This window comes from Schistocerca cancellata, chromosome 2, assembly GCF_023864275.1.
Source record: "Schistocerca cancellata isolate TAMUIC-IGC-003103 chromosome 2, iqSchCanc2.1, whole genome shotgun sequence".
Lineage (NCBI taxonomy): Eukaryota > Metazoa > Arthropoda > Insecta > Orthoptera > Acrididae > Schistocerca > Schistocerca cancellata.
Window position 1 is genome coordinate 706,389,956 of NC_064627.1, and position 14,801 is coordinate 706,404,756.

The 14,801-nt window shown below is 41.3% G+C and overlaps 1 protein-coding gene across 1 annotated transcript in view; it reads right to left on the reverse strand.

Annotated features, from left to right (window-relative positions):
* LOC126157945 (juvenile hormone esterase-like) overlaps window positions 1-14,801 on the reverse strand; it is a 193,831-nt gene that overhangs the window by 109,590 nt on the left and 69,440 nt on the right. Inside the window, exon 3 of the mRNA XM_049916409.1 lies at window positions 7,987-8,143. Coding sequence (XP_049772366.1) covers window positions 7,987-8,143 — 157 coding nt within the window. The remainder of the gene's footprint in view (window positions 1-7,986; window positions 8,144-14,801) is intronic.

Genomic DNA, 14,801 nt, shown 5'->3' on the forward strand with positions numbered 1-14,801 from the left:
TTTTACTCGATGACTTTTCGTCAATTACTACGAACTGTGACCTCTCTGACAGTAAATCACAAATCCAGTCACATAATTGAGAGACGATATTCCATAAGCACGCAATTTTACTACGAGCCGCTTGTGTCGTACAGTGTCAAAGCCTTCCGGAAATCCAGGAATACGGAATCGATCTGAAATCCCTTGTCAATAGCACTCAGCACTTCATGTAAATAAGAGCTAGTTGTGTTTCACAGGAACGATGTTTTCTAAACCCATGTTGATCGTGTGTCAATAGACCGTTTCCTTTGAAGTAATGTTCGAACACAATATATGTTCTAAAATCCTGCTGCATATCGGCGTTAACGATATGGGCCTGTAATTTAGTGGATTACTCCTACTACCTTTCTTGAATATTGGTGAGACCTGTGCAACTTTCCAGTCTTTGGGTACGGATCTTTCGTCGAGCGAACGGTTGTACGAGGTATTTTTTTTCCAATTAACTACTCACCCGAAATCGATGAAACTGGCGTTACTTCTCGACATAATCGCCCTGCAGACGTACACATTTTTCACAACGCTGACGCCATGATTCCATGTCAGCGGCGAAGGCTTCTTTAGGAGTCTGTTTTTACCACTGGAAAATCGCTGAGGCAATAGCAGCACGGCTGGTGAATGTGCGGCCACGGAGAGTGTCTTTCATTGTTGGAAAAAGCCAAAAGTCACTAGGAGCCAGGTCAGGTGAGTAGGGAGCATGAGGAATCACTTCAAAGTTGTTATCACGAAGAAACTGTTGCGTAACGTTAGCTCGATGTGCGGGTGCGTTGTCTTGGTGAAACAGCACACGCGCAGCCCTTCCCGGACGTTTTTGTTGCAGTGCAGGAAGGAATTTGTTCTTCAAAACATTTTCGTAGGATGCACCTGTTACCGTAGTGCCCTTTAGAACGCAATGGGTAAGGATTACGCCCTCGCTGTCCCAGAACATGGACACCATCATTTTTTCAGCACTGGCGGTTACCCGAAATTTTTTTGGTGGCGGTGAATCTGTGTGCATCCCTTGAGCTGACTGGAGCTTTGTTTCTGGATTGAAAAAGGCATCCACGTCTCATCCATTGTCACAATCGACGAAAAGAAAGTCCCATTCATGCTGTCATTGCGCGTCAACATTGCTTGGCAACGTGCCACACGGGCAGCCATGTGGTCATCCGTCAGCATTCGTGGCACCCACCTGGATGACACTTTTCGCATTTTCAGGTCGTCATGCAGGATTGTGTGCACAGAACCCACAGAAATGCCAACTCTGGAGGCGATCTGTTCAAGTGTCATTCGGCGATCCCCCAAAGCATTCTCTCCAGTTTCTCGATCATGTCGTCAGACCGGCTTGTGCGAGCCCGAGGTTGTTTCGGTTTGTTGTCACATGATGTTCTGCCTTCATTAAACTGTCGCACCCATGAACGCACTTTCGACACATCCATAACTCCATCACCACATGTCTCCTTCAACTGTCGATGATTTTAAATTGGTTTCACACCACGCAAATTCAGAAAACGAATGATTGCACGCTGTTCAAGTAAGGAAAACGTCGCTATTTTAAGTATTTAAAACAGTTCTCATTCTCGCTGCTGGCGGTAAAATTACATCTGCCATACGGTGCTGCCATCTCTGGGACGTATTGACAATGAACGCGGCCTCATTTTAAAACAATGCGCATGTTTCTATCTGTTTCCAGTCCGGAGAAAAAAAATCGGAGGCCTTAGAACTTGAATGCACCTCGTATATGATTATTTAGTATGGAGCTAACGCATCAGCATACCCCGAAAGGAACCTAATTGGTATGCAGTCTGAACTAGAGATGGGCAAAACTGTTCTTTTCAGAGATTGGATCAGAACTGTTCACTCCCTGAAATGAATTAGCTCTTTTTCATGACTCACCACTCATTTACAATAGAAAATAAATGGAAGGCACATTGCCCTTTAAACTTGGTTTATTCCAGTACTATACCTGTATTTTGATGTTATTTGATCGTATTTTGAAGTAACACAGATAATGAGTAAGAATTTTGTATTGTTTATTGAAATTCCCACGATATGACAAAGTTTTTGATTATTGATTTATTTTGCACCATCGTGGTTTTTTGGGTGATCGGAAAATGTTGTAACTTGAGATTTACATTAACAATATATTTGGCTATAATGTATTAAAATTTCATTAACCTCATACAAATACATCGCAAGCCATATATTTTTAAACTGAACGTTTCCTTCCGAAGACGCCTAAAATCGCAAAATCCGTACCAGAATAAAAAAAAAATATAAATTTGACTGTAAAACGAAAGTGCTGCATGTAGCCTTACGCAGAATAAAACAAGGAAAATATTGGTGTATCACATTTTGCGATACGTTTATCGGTTCGCTCGTAATTAAAGCGTAAATTCGAGTGTCCATAATAAAAATCGTATAGTAAGAGGAGTCATCAGGAACCTAATCTAATCAGTTTAAACAAATAAAAATAAAATAAAAACAATTGGTGTATACATAACATAATAATGTAATATACATAGCGGTATTACTACAAAGAACAATATCCAGTAGAGACGGACTCCGATGCAGAGGCGCTGAGTCGAGTAGGTCGAGCCGCGAGCTGTATTACTGCGTGAGCTGAGACCGCAGAGACCAGCCGTGACACCTGAGTCGCTTTGCTCAATGCTCTGGCTAGAGTCGAGACAGTGGGGCGAGCGTTGAGCGGGCGAGTTCCGAGGGTGGGGGTAGCGGTGAACTCACCCGCTCCGAGACAAATCGTTCGTTCCCTTGCGAGCAGGTTTTTGCAAGTAGTTCCTATGTTATCCGCTAGGTGGCTCTCTGTCCTGTTGCTCGCATCAACTGCCCAGAGGGCAGGACGTGCGACTGAAACGATCGCCGACAGAGAGCGATGCGAAGTTACGCTGCGCCAGACACTGCAGGCGGCAGACGACGCACAGAGACGGCACGGCATATGTGAAACACAAAATCCAATGGGGCACTGCACAATGCAGGCAGCCAAGGTAGAAGCAGGGCAGAAGCCGGCGCTGGCTGTGTTGTGTGGCGTGCACTGTGCTCTGACCAGTAGAGGCGCTGCTGATATGCTCCGTCTCTCTCTCTCTCTCTCTCTCTCTCTCTCTCTCTCTCTCTGCCGTGGGAAACGTTTGGAGCTACCGTTCTTTTTTTCTGAATCACTGATTGTTCACTCCTTTGAAAGATTGAACTCTATGAATTAGTTCAAGAGCGGATCCCCCATCTCTAGTCTGAACCAGGAGACCTGCTTTTATTAAGTGATTTGAGTTGCTTCACTACTCCGAGGATTTTTACTTCTACGTTACTCTTGTTCGCAGCTGTTCTCGATTCGAAAGTAAAGTTGAAAACAGCACCTCTAAAAACAGAAGGCCGGTGTAAAAACACTTGATCATTAGTGGGTTGTGTTACTAATTCAACATCGTCTACTGCTTTATAAACAGTAAGGCGAGAACGTCTTCTCGTCATGTTGTAGCGCCACATGATGCTGCTGCTGGTGCTGCTGCCCGGTGACTGACGTCGTCTCTGAACAAAACCACGCCCAGACTGTAACTCTAGATGAGGTCCAGTGTGTCTAGCACGCAGACTGGTTGGTTGCAGGTCCTCAACTGGCCTCCTTCTAACCAACACACGGCCATCACTGGCACCGAGGCAGAACCAGATTTCATCAGGAAACAAAACATGTCTCCACCATACCCTCGAATGAGCTCTCACTGGACACCACTGAAGTCGCAAAATGTGGCGGTTTGGGGTCAGTGGAATGACGCTAAAGGGCGTCTGGCACAGAGCTGTCCTTGAAGTATTCATTGCGTCACTGTAGTGCCAGCTACTGTTCAAATTGCTGCTGCAGATGCAGTACAGTGCGACAGGGCCATACCCTGAACACGACGGTCTTCCCTCTCAGTATTGTCATGTGGCCATCCAGAGAACAGTCATCTTGCGACCGTACATTCTCGTGAGCACAGCTGCCAGCAGTCACGCACAATAGCTATATTCCTGCCAAGTTTTTCTCCAATATCGCAGAAGGAACATCCAGCTGTTCGTAGCTCTATTACACGACCTCGTTCAAACTCAGTGAGGTGTTAATAGTGACGTCTTTGTCGCCTTAATGGCATTGTTGACTAACATCAACTCACCGCGTCAAATCGCACAAGTAACTAAGACTCATGACCGTAACAGCATGCATTTAAAGCAAATTTCATTTGCATCCCCATAGCCGCGCGCTATAGGGCGCCTTGTCACGCTCCGTGCGGCTGTCCCCGTCGGAGGTTCGAGTCCTCCCTCGGGTATGGGTGTGTGTGTTGTCCTTAGCGTAAGTTAGTTTAAGTTAAAGTAGTGTGTAGGCTTAGAGACCGGAGACCTTAGCAGTTGGGTCCCATAAGACCTTACCACAAATTTCCAATTGCATCCTCATAGTGGCACTACTAGCGCCACACTCACGTGACTGGCGTGAAATTTGGATAGACATCGTCTTTCAGATGTAGAAACACATGTACTAACTTCCGTTTATGCCACACTACTCCACCTTGGTGTGCCAATTTTTTTCCATCAGTGTACATAAAAGGTGTGACGATAGAAATGGTCAAATTGATGAGCTATAAGAAAAAGATAAGAGGAACTTTTATAGAGAGCTTTAAGCAATTATGATAATGGGACTGTGTCCACAGAAGTTTAATTTTAATTTTTTTCATTTTGTTTATTGTTTTCCAGACAGATTTTACTTGCAAATGCACGCAAACATAGAATATTACAATCATCGTTTACTAGGATGTATTTTGTTATTTGTTTTATTTTCAGACTTGTACTGAGTTCTGGTATGCAGGGGATACTTATATTTGAATATGTTAAGGATAATGTTTAGGACAGGAGATGCTGCCAAGTTGGATAAGTTTTTCTTGAATTCTTCTGTTTGAAGACATGAGTACAATATTTTGTGCGTACATCACAGTGTTTGGTGCTACGTGCGGTACCATTCAATACGAGTATGGAGTAGTAAGCAGTGGTACTGAAACCGCACATCCCGGAAATGGCTACGAGAAACTTTAACAACAAACGCGGCCGTGTACGCGCGTCTTGCTGTAACGTTAGCAGCTGAATTGGCAAGTGTTATGACAGCCAAGAGAACACGCTTTGACAGCTGTGGGGGACATACTTGGTCGGACAACCTTCGTGATGCCGTCAATAGATGGCGGCACCTTGGAGGCACGATGATCGGCAGAGCACAGAGACTGTGATCAGATCATGTAGCAGCAAAAACCCGGCCGTTAAGATGGACTTCAGAGAGCATCCACCATGGCTGATTTGGCTGAATAGAGAAAATATAAAAAAGGTAAACTCAAATGAAAACTAGATCCAACCAGTGATAGAGAAGACAGTAACATGGTTTAAAACACAGAACTTGGACGAGTGCATGAGTGGAAAAGCCCTCTCGCTACGAGATTTTGTTTTCAAGTTACTCATTGTTAAATGTTTATGATTTAAAATTATCTTTAAAAATTGATGACTCATTAACGCAATAAGCGATTAATAGAAACTTAGTGAGTGTGGATATGTCTCACTGAGTACTATCGAATTGTTATGGCAGGTTTTTTTTGTGAATATTACGTATTTTAAATTACAGGCAGGAATGTATATTCCACAGATGAAGAAGTGAATTTTCTCGTAAATGAAACATCAAATAGTGAATATAGTAAACAGATATAATAGGGATGTATGACTGTAATTAATTTTGTTTATTTTTGTTGATGACATAACGACGCAAATTAGCGTCCACAGGGACAGAAACACTATTTGTGATAAAAATATTAAAGATACAGAAAAAAATAAGATCAAAATTAAAAATCTGATGAAATTTGCGTCAAAATTCATGTCTAATAGGTATATATAACATTAAATTTATATTTTAAGTACGCTTTCGGAAGTCGGAAGTGAGTGATTTTGACTCACGTTAATGCGAGGGTATAAATAACAGTGGCCATTTTCCAGCGGGTCTAGCGCAGTGCATGCTTCCGGGCAGTCAGGGTTGGGACCTGTAAGTGACACTGTGTATTAGCGGCGGTAAGTCGCATTGTGTGTGTATCAGAATTATTTCTAATTATCTGGTTGTGGACTTGTAATATTTCGATGTATCGTCGGTAAATAATCTGAAATATTTTCAACGTGCGGATTCTGAATATTTCGGGTTAGGCGACTTAGCGTAAGCTTTAAAAACTTTTCTGCAGTCAACATAGAGTGATCTGCACTGAGAATTGCGTTAGTGCATGATCATGGCACTTCCACTTTAGACCTCTGATAAAGCAACTTCAGCTAATTTTTGTGGATTTTCGGCAGTTTATGCGAATGCGTGATGTTGGTCAGTTATTTAAACCTTCGCACAGACAGTTCAATTGCAAACGATTGGAATTGTGTGAAACTGTACCTTGCTTTTCTGTAATAAACTCAGCTTGTTAAACATTAAAATGCTCCGAGAAGTGAACATTGTTTTACTGCAAATTTGCTGCCTGCATATATTGAACTTGTGACTGAATTATTTAGGGTTAAGGTGACAAATGGGTTGATTGGGCACTGGAAGAAAACGTAGGCAACATTTTTCAAACCCATAGAAGCATTAAGGTGGCCCTAGCAACAGTGTTTTTCTTGCTTTTCATTTTTTAAATTTATGATGATGGTCTTGGGGCTCACAAGTCATTATTTGGTGGAAGTAACAGTGCTTGGCGTCACGATTCATCAATTATCAAGAACACATCACCATTTACTTTTATCATAATTCAGAACTACATGTCACGCCTGAATATATGAATCTTTAAAAAAAAAAAGAATCTAAACGATTGTTCTGGAATCAATGTTGACAAAATTCAAATTTGAAGTCAGCATGGAAATGTCAAGTAACACTTGGGCACGGTGGGGTTGGGGGATTGGGGGCCATTAACACATAAATAAAGTCAAAATTGTAAAATAAGAGCCACCCTAATGCGTACTTTCAAACGAACTGCGTTTATTTTAATTGTGCTTTTGTTGTTATTTTATTGGAATTTTAGTTTCGTAAAACAGTAAGAGGTTTGCTTATGACATAATTCTGTCAGAGCTAGCAAAGGACTTGGAAGAACAGTTGATCAGAATGGATAATGTCTTGAGGGGTTGTTATAACATGATCATCAACGAAAGAAAGACAAGCGTAATCGAATGTAGGTGAATTAAATCAGTTGTTGCTGAGAGAATTAGGTTACGAAATAAGCCACTAAAATTAGCAGATGAGGTTTGCTTTTTCGGAAGGAAAATAACTGATGATGCGTGATACAGAGTGGATGTAAAAAGCAGACTTGCAATAGAAAGAAAATAACATCCGAAATATAGAAATTTGACAATATCGCATATAAATTTAAATGTGAGGAAGATTTTTCTGAAGGTTGTTTGTGTGGAGTGTAGCCTTCAACGGAAGTGAAACATGAAAGATAAACAAATCAAACAAGACAAGAATAGAAGCTTTTGAAATGTGGTGCCACAGAAAAATACCGATAATTACATGGTTAGATCGAATACTAAAACGAATTGAGGAGGAATGGAATTTATGGGATAAACTGACTACAAGAAGGGATCGTTTGTCAGGAGACATCCTGAGGCGTTAAAAATTGTCAGTTTGGTAACGGATGTGAAAACTGTGAGATAAGAACTGTAGAGACTGTAGAGGAAGATCGAAGCTTGACTACAGTAAGCTGATTAAAATGGATATAGGTTGCAGCATTAATGAGAGATGAAGAGACTTGCACAGGATTGGCTAGCGAGAGAGCTGCATCAAACCAGCCTCCAGACTGAAGACCAGAACAACAAGAGTAAATTATTCAGACTCTGTCCTCTTGAATCTAAGGTCACATTCTTTCTCAGATAAGTAAGTGATGCAAAACTTCCTTTGAGCAGCCCACAGAAACGTGTTATGTAATTATTAGGCTGGTAGTGGCGTACCGAAAGGCCCGAGGCGATAGTTGAGCGTGACGAGCAGGACCCCTCGAGACGCCAGGTAGTCGGGCCCGTACATATAGCGGCTGCCGGAGCCGATGGTGAAGGCGCCGCCGTGCAGCCACACCATGACCGGCCGCGGCTGCGCCACGTCTTCCGGCATCTGTGGGGGAGGAACACATCAAAAGAGCCGCCACAGCGCTTAAGCAGTTTCTTTTCGTACTGTATGCACTATGGCTTCCCCCCTGCGTTCAGTTTCAGGTAATATTTAGGTAACATCCCAAAATATTTGAAATCTCCAGCAAAAGTCCGGTTTCTCTCTGGAGAAAACAGTATACGTTGAATGAACAGGTTGTAAATGCGCTCTAGAAATCACTAACAGAAGAAATATGACTAGCAAAGGTTCTTAGGACCTCAAAATGTAATAGCTCGGCTGAAACACGCCAGACAAGGGCTTCGTCACCCCAAAGAGACATCATGCTGATACTTGAAAATGACCTCAGTTCGTAGTAGACGAGGGTCCACGAGATTTTCAAGTGTGCTATAGCCATCTAAGGTCACTCGTTGATTATTAGATTCCTAGAGCTACCAATTTTCAAAGTAGTGCCAGAATTTTCCATAGGATAAAGGTCGAATGATGATTGGGGGTAGAATGTAGGCAGAAGTGTAACACCTGCTCGCCGATAATGCAATAATCATTCTAGTTCATATTCATTGTAACCTGAATAAGTCACATTGCAAAGAGCACCCCCATAACATCGCAGTATCATCAGCAGCCGGAATTACATCCTCCACACACTGCAGGTTAAACATCCTATTGAAAAGAGACTAAATCATGACTCTTCAGACTACACAACACGCTTGCAGTTAACAATCTGTGCACTGTCTACATCGTTTGGCCCATTGATGATATGCAACTTTATGTGCTGCTGTGACCAATGATCTTTCTCGAAGGAACTGACTCCAAATTTAAATTGCATGCCGGTCCCTTTGCAACATTCACTCGGAAACTCATTGAGACAGACGTGATTTCACTAATAGCAGAAAATCCTCTCTGGTTCGAAACTCACTGTCTCTAATTAACCTTATCCATACGGATATTTAAGAAACCATGACTGTTTAAACTATATGAACATAGAAAAGTAAGTGCAACCAAACACTTTTTCGAAGTACTTGTTTATTCCAAAAGCCAGTTTTCGAACCTTTCCAGGTTCATCTTCAGATGAAGCACAGTAGGTTACATGCCTCTTCAATAGCGAAATGCTGGGTGCTGGCTCTGTGAAAAGAAGGTGTAACATGCTTTAATGTATCACCATGAGTAAATTTTGTGTGGCGATTTGGATCCAAACAGGAGTTCTGCACTTAACTGCCAGACTATGGCGGATGTGTAATAAATGTAGATCCAGTAGCTTCCATTGTGACTGACACCGACTCTTCATTGGATATGAATATACAAACAGATTATAACGATGATTTACCAGCATCCATCATGTACTGTACAAATGGTGCTTGGTAAAACCATTTTTAAACTTTCCTCAAAGACATTATTTGTTTACATATAATACAGTCGATATATGGGGAAAAATATTTGCAGAGAATAGTGGCTGTTTATATGTACATCTTCTTTACATTTAACAAAATAGAACTTCAAATGAACGCTATCTCATTAACATAATCTGGAATATTAGAAGAACCAGAGTATGTTTATTGCAGCTAAATGATAACACATTCTAAGGAAAAAAACCGGCGCACCACGAAAGAGTTATCCGAATGGGACTGAAACCAGTAGATGATATATACAGGTACAGACAGACAAATCATTAAAAATTTCGGAAAAATTGGACGATTTATTCAAGAGAAAGAGCTTCACAAATTGAGCAATACCTCAATAGCGTATTCGTCTACCTCTGGCCCTTATGCAAGCATTTATTCAGCTTGACATTGTTTGATAGAATTGTTGAATGTCCTCCTGAGGAATACCGGGCCACACGTGTGTAAGATGGTCAGGATCCTGAGATGGTTGGAGGACCCTGCCCAAAATGCTCCACACGTTCTCCACTGGGGAGGGATCCGGCAACCTTGCTGACCAAGGTAGCGTTCAGCAAGCACGAAGACAAGCAGAAGAACCTCTCGGCGTGTGGGAGTGTGCATTATCTTGCTGAAATGTAAGCCCAGGGTGGCTTGCCACGCAGGACAATAATACAAGGCACAGGATGTCGTCGACGTACCGCTGTGCTGTAAGGGTAGCGCGGATGACAACCAAAAGGGTCTAGCTATGAAAAGATATGGCACCCTAGACCATCACTCCTGGTTGTCGGACAGTATGGCAAGCGTCAGTCAGGTTGGTATCCCACTGCTGGTTGGGACATCTCCAGACACGTTATCGACCTGGAATCTCATTGACTGGACTGGAATTGTCACTCTGAACTGAGCCCCCATGACCAGAGAAGTCTTGTCTGGAGATGCCCCAGTGGGAGATGGGAGACCAACCTGACAGTCACCCCCTATATGGTCTGACAATCTGGGTGATTGTCCAGGGCATCCCCTAAACAGTCTGACCACTTGGAGTGATTGTCCAGTGCGCCATTTCATTTCATAGCAGGAACGTTTCGGTTGTCATCCGTCGCGCCCCTATAGCAAAGCGGTACATCGATGATATTCTATTCCCCGTTTAGTTGCCCTTCATGGCAAGCAAGTTTGGGCTTATATTTCAGCAAGATATGGCTGCCCCCATACGGCAAGAGTTTCCAGTGCTTGTTCTCGTGTTTGCCAAACGCCGCCTTGGCCAACAATGTCGCCAAATCTCTCCCCAGTTGGGAACGTTTGTAACAGGGCCCTCCAACCAGCTGTGTATTTTGACAATGTAACGCTTCAGTTGGACAAAATTTGGCATGATACCTCTCAGGAGGACATTCAGCAGCTCTATCAATCAATGCTATGCCGACTAACTGCTTGGACCAACACGTTATTGACTTTCTCAATTTGTGAATCTTTTTCTCTAGAATAAATCACCCTGTTTTTCTCAAAGTGTAACCATTTGCTTATCTGTACATGTAAATTACTGTTCTTGGAACAGAAGTTATTTTCAAATACGTTTGCCTTTCAGATAATGTCATTAAGTTTTTGTGTGATTTTATAGCTAGGAACATTGATCGAATGGATGATGGGACATGTGAGACAGTTCGGTTTGTGGATTTTAGATTGTGATTTCAATTTTGGTGCTGATAAGTTCATCATTATACAGTGCTTCTGTTGGTGTGAAGAGGGAGTTGCCGTTTTTAAGTAGTTTTTTAACTTTGTCTTGGAATTCGGCCATAGGGTTGTATTCTATTCCTTTTATGTTTTTATTTCCGAAAAATTCATGAGTGTTATTAATATAAGGTCATTCACATGTTAACAGCTGTGTTGCCCTTGTCTGCTCTGACAGCAATGGCATTTTTGTTGAAAGTGTCTTGTTTAAGTCATATAACGTCATTTGTTCATTATTCATCTTATTGCACATTTTGTTCTCGTCTGCATTTCTCATAATAATGTTGTTTGTCTTATGAGCTATAGAATTTTGTTCATTGTGTTTTCGTCTGACGTTGTGCAAGCTATTTTTGTGCTCACTATTAAATCTGTAATATTGCTTTTATTTACTATGGGAGCAATGCCTTGTTTAACAGCTTCAATTCGTTGCTGTTAAATCATATTTCTATAGCATTTATCACTTTGTCAAACAATTTATATTCTACTTGAGAAGAGACTGTTAGGGACTTTACTGCATTCTTTGAAGTAAGGGCATGTATCTTTTACTAATGCCAAAGTGAGGTGATAGTTGGTTCCTTGTTGACATACTGACCGACATCTAGAAAAAGCATGAATACATGAGCAATAAGATTATGCCTTAGCTACAGGTGCATGTTGTATAGCTGTGACCTGAAGAGATATTTCTTTTAGTAAAGAGACTAGTTTTCAGCCTTTAACCAAATCATCTCTCATCTTTTCTTTTTTTTTCATTTTGGCTGACACATATTTGAAAATAGCTTCTGTATCAAGAACAGTTACGAGCTCGTCAGTAGCATGAAGGAATTCCCTATCTCAGCCACAGCTAAGTTTGAATGTCCTGATACAGTCAACATATACAGGGTGTCCCACTGATCTTGACCACCCTAAATAACTGTTTGTCCAGATGCAAATTACAAAATGTTTCAAGCAAATGTTCTTTAGCCGTCACGGGGACATCAATCAGCATGATTGCCTTCGTTGTAGCTTTGTCTTTTACAAAGATATGAACAGCGGTATGACTTTTTAAATGGCACCCTGTATTTTTTATTCGGTAATTCATTTCCTCTCCTAAAGACCTATTCAAAAATGTATCACTGTGTACCCTTCACTGAAACACAACGTTATTAATTACATAACGCAACAGTGACGTTGACGCTCCCAGCTCTTTGTGTAGGTACTCGGGGTAATGGAACACATCCACTTGCTGACGTTGACAGAGGACAAATGTAAACACCTGTCATTCACTCAACCATCGTCAGTTGAAGAGTTGTGTGAGTAGAATGTACACCAACAAAGAGAAGGTAGAAATGCTCCTCATCTATGGGGAATGTAAGTTAGCAGAACAGTAGTTGCAATACTGTTTTCTTATGTACGGGTAAATTTAGTACAGTAGTTTAGTCCTTCTAAATACTGTTGTGTAGAGAAGGCATGCAGTAAAGGCTGTCCTTACTACAAACCGCTTCGACATAACGTTTCTTTTATTGTTGTTGTTGTTGTTGTTGTTGAAGGTATGCGAAACGCTACGCATGCAGCGGAACTGTACAGAGAGCGATATCCTGACAAGAACCCACCTTCCCGATGGATGTTTTCTCGTCTTGTGACGCTTCAGGAAACGGGAAGTTTCAACCCTTGACAACGCAATCGTCGTAACACTCGCATAGACGAAGCTGCCGAAGTTACTGTTCTCACTTCCGTTGCTATGAATCCACATGTGAGCACACGGCAGATTGAACATGAGATTGCATTCTTAAAACCAGTGTACATCGATTCTAACACATCACTGGTTCCATCCTTACCATGTACATCTACATCAAGAATTGCATGGGAATGATTTCCAGAATAGTGTACGGTTCTGTCAGTGGGCACAGCAGTAAATCCTCACCAACCCGAACTTCATCTACAATGTTCTATTTACCGATGAATGTTCCTTCTCAAACAAAGGACAGGTAAATACAAGGAATATGCATTATTGGTCCAGCGACAACCCACGATGGCTTAGACAGGTGGAACATCAGCGTCAATGGAGAGTTAACGTCTGGTGTGGGGTGCTTGGTATACAATTATTGGCCCTTATTTTATCAATCGTAGTGTAAACGGCACAGCGTATGCCAACTTCCTCAGATGAATTCTTCCTCCTCTTCTGGATGAAGTGCCGCTAAGAACCAGAATGCTTATGTGGTATCAACACGATGGATGTCCAGCACATAATGCCTTGCGTGCACGTCGATACCGAAGGTATCCTGCCAGATGGATTGGTCGAGGAGGAACAGTTACTTGGTCTGCTAGGTCTCCTGATTTAAATCCTCTGGATTTTTTTCTTTGGGGATGCATTAAAGACATTGTCTATTGCGATATTCCAACAACTCCAGAGGACATGCAGGAACGTGTCGTGCTTGCTTGTAATTCTCTTCAGCAGACAACACTGGAAGCAGTAAATAATTCACGAGTGCACGAGTGTATCGGTGTCCAGGGTCACCACTTTGAGCAGCTTTGAATGTTCTACTCCTGGGCAATGGTACAGGAGAGTCAAAGTCAATTTTGTGTTATGTTTTTTATTGGTTTTCTTTTGTTTCCTGACAACTCCATCGAGTGGACGAGTCTGTGATACCAGGCTCAAAGTCAATGTAGTGTTATGTAATTAATAATGTTGTGTTTCAGTGAATGGCACACTGTGATACATTTTTGAATAGGTCTTTAGGAGAGGAAATGAATTACCGAATAAAAAATACAGGATGCCATTTAAAAAGGTCATACCGCTGTTCATATCTTTGTAAAAAACAAAGCTACAACAAAGGGAATCATGCCGATTGGTGTCCCCGTGACGGCTAAAGAACATTTGCTTGAAACATTTTGTAATTTGCATCTGGACAAACAGCTATTTAGGGTGATGAAGATAAATGGGACACGAACATACCTGTCAAAGAAACAATAAATATAATAAGAAATAATGTATTTCAAAATAGAACAAGCGATAGACCTCTTAAATCTACAAACTCACAAATATTCTGGAACTTATAATAATACACAGTTACTTCCTGTTGAAGAAGTTGAATAACAAGTTTTACTTTTAGGAAGATGGACTGGCAATGGGAAGTAGTTTTGCAGGCTTGCTAGCAAAAATGAGTATTAACAGTCTTGAAAACAACTTTATTAAATTTCAGACACAACTGAAAGATAAACTGCTTTACCACAAATGCTATGTTGATAATACTGTTATTGTATTTACTGGAGAAATGGTAGAAACAGAAAGTCTAGCCGAAGAGCTTAATAAATTACTCCAGATTATTCAATTCAATGCAGGACATGAAGAACCAGATTTAAAAATCTCAAATAAGCATCAAAAACATAATCTTCAAATTTCCAGGAAACCAACAACTACCATTACTGCCATTCATCTTCTTGTAATCCAGACCAACATGAAAAAAGCATTATTCAGAATGATGGCTAATTGCATGCTTAATAAACCAATCAATACAAACAAAAGAAAAGTTATAAAATCAATTGCCTCCAGTAATGGGAACAACTTTGTTGTATTAGATAAACCAATCCATACA